Source organism: Penaeus monodon, chromosome 29 (assembly GCF_015228065.2).
Source record: "Penaeus monodon isolate SGIC_2016 chromosome 29, NSTDA_Pmon_1, whole genome shotgun sequence".
NCBI classification, from domain to species: Eukaryota; Metazoa; Arthropoda; class Malacostraca; order Decapoda; family Penaeidae; genus Penaeus; species Penaeus monodon.
In genome coordinates, this window is record NC_051414.1 from 31,883,696 (window position 1) to 31,884,371 (window position 676).

Sequence of the window (676 nt, forward strand, 5' to 3'; positions counted from 1 at the left end):
ATCGACTTCATGAGGCCCCCTCCGCCCCCGGGCTCAGAGGGCGCCCCCGTCCACGTCCGGCCGGCTCAGCCAAGACCTGTGAACCCCCACCAGAACCACGTCCCTCTACAGGCCCCGAAGCAGCCGGCGCCGCAGCAGAGGCCGGGACCCAACTCGGCTCGCCACGCGGTCAGCGCCGAGGACACGTCGGGCGGCGTCAACACCTTCGGGACGTTCCAGGACGAGGGAAAGAAGGGCGACACGCACTTCAAGGTGTTCCGTGGGGTCGACTCCGGCAGTCCCGCCACCCTGAGCACTGTGAGGCCCCGCGAGCCCAGCCCTCAGCCCGTGTTTGTGCCCACCACCGAGAAGAACCTCCAGACCGAGAGCGGGTTCAAGCCGATCATCCGAGCCGACTCCCCCAACCCGAGGCCGACCCGAGCGCCTGCCACCGTCCCGAACGCCAGGCCCGTCGGCGTGACGCCCGGCTTTAGGCCGCCCAAGCAGGAGACCGTCTTGGCCAAGAACGCCCCTTCGACGGCGAGCCACGCGATCTCCAGCGGATTCCAGCCCATTGCCTCCACCCCCGAGGCCGCGCCGCCAAAGAAGGCTCCGGAAGGCGGCGTCCGGAAGGTCTCAGCTGTGACCTCCAGTAAGTAGAATGCATCTGGTTGTTATACTGGAGTTGCTGAACGAG

General features: G+C 67.8%; 1 protein-coding gene across 1 annotated transcript in view; it reads left to right on the forward strand.

Moving 5' to 3' along the window:
- LOC119591846 overlaps positions 1-676 on the forward strand; it is a 4,857-nt gene that overhangs the window by 2,175 nt on the left and 2,006 nt on the right. The window contains exon 3 of the mRNA XM_037940590.1: positions 1-631. Within this exon, the coding sequence (XP_037796518.1) occupies positions 1-631 (631 nt within the window). The remainder of the gene's footprint in view (positions 632-676) is intronic.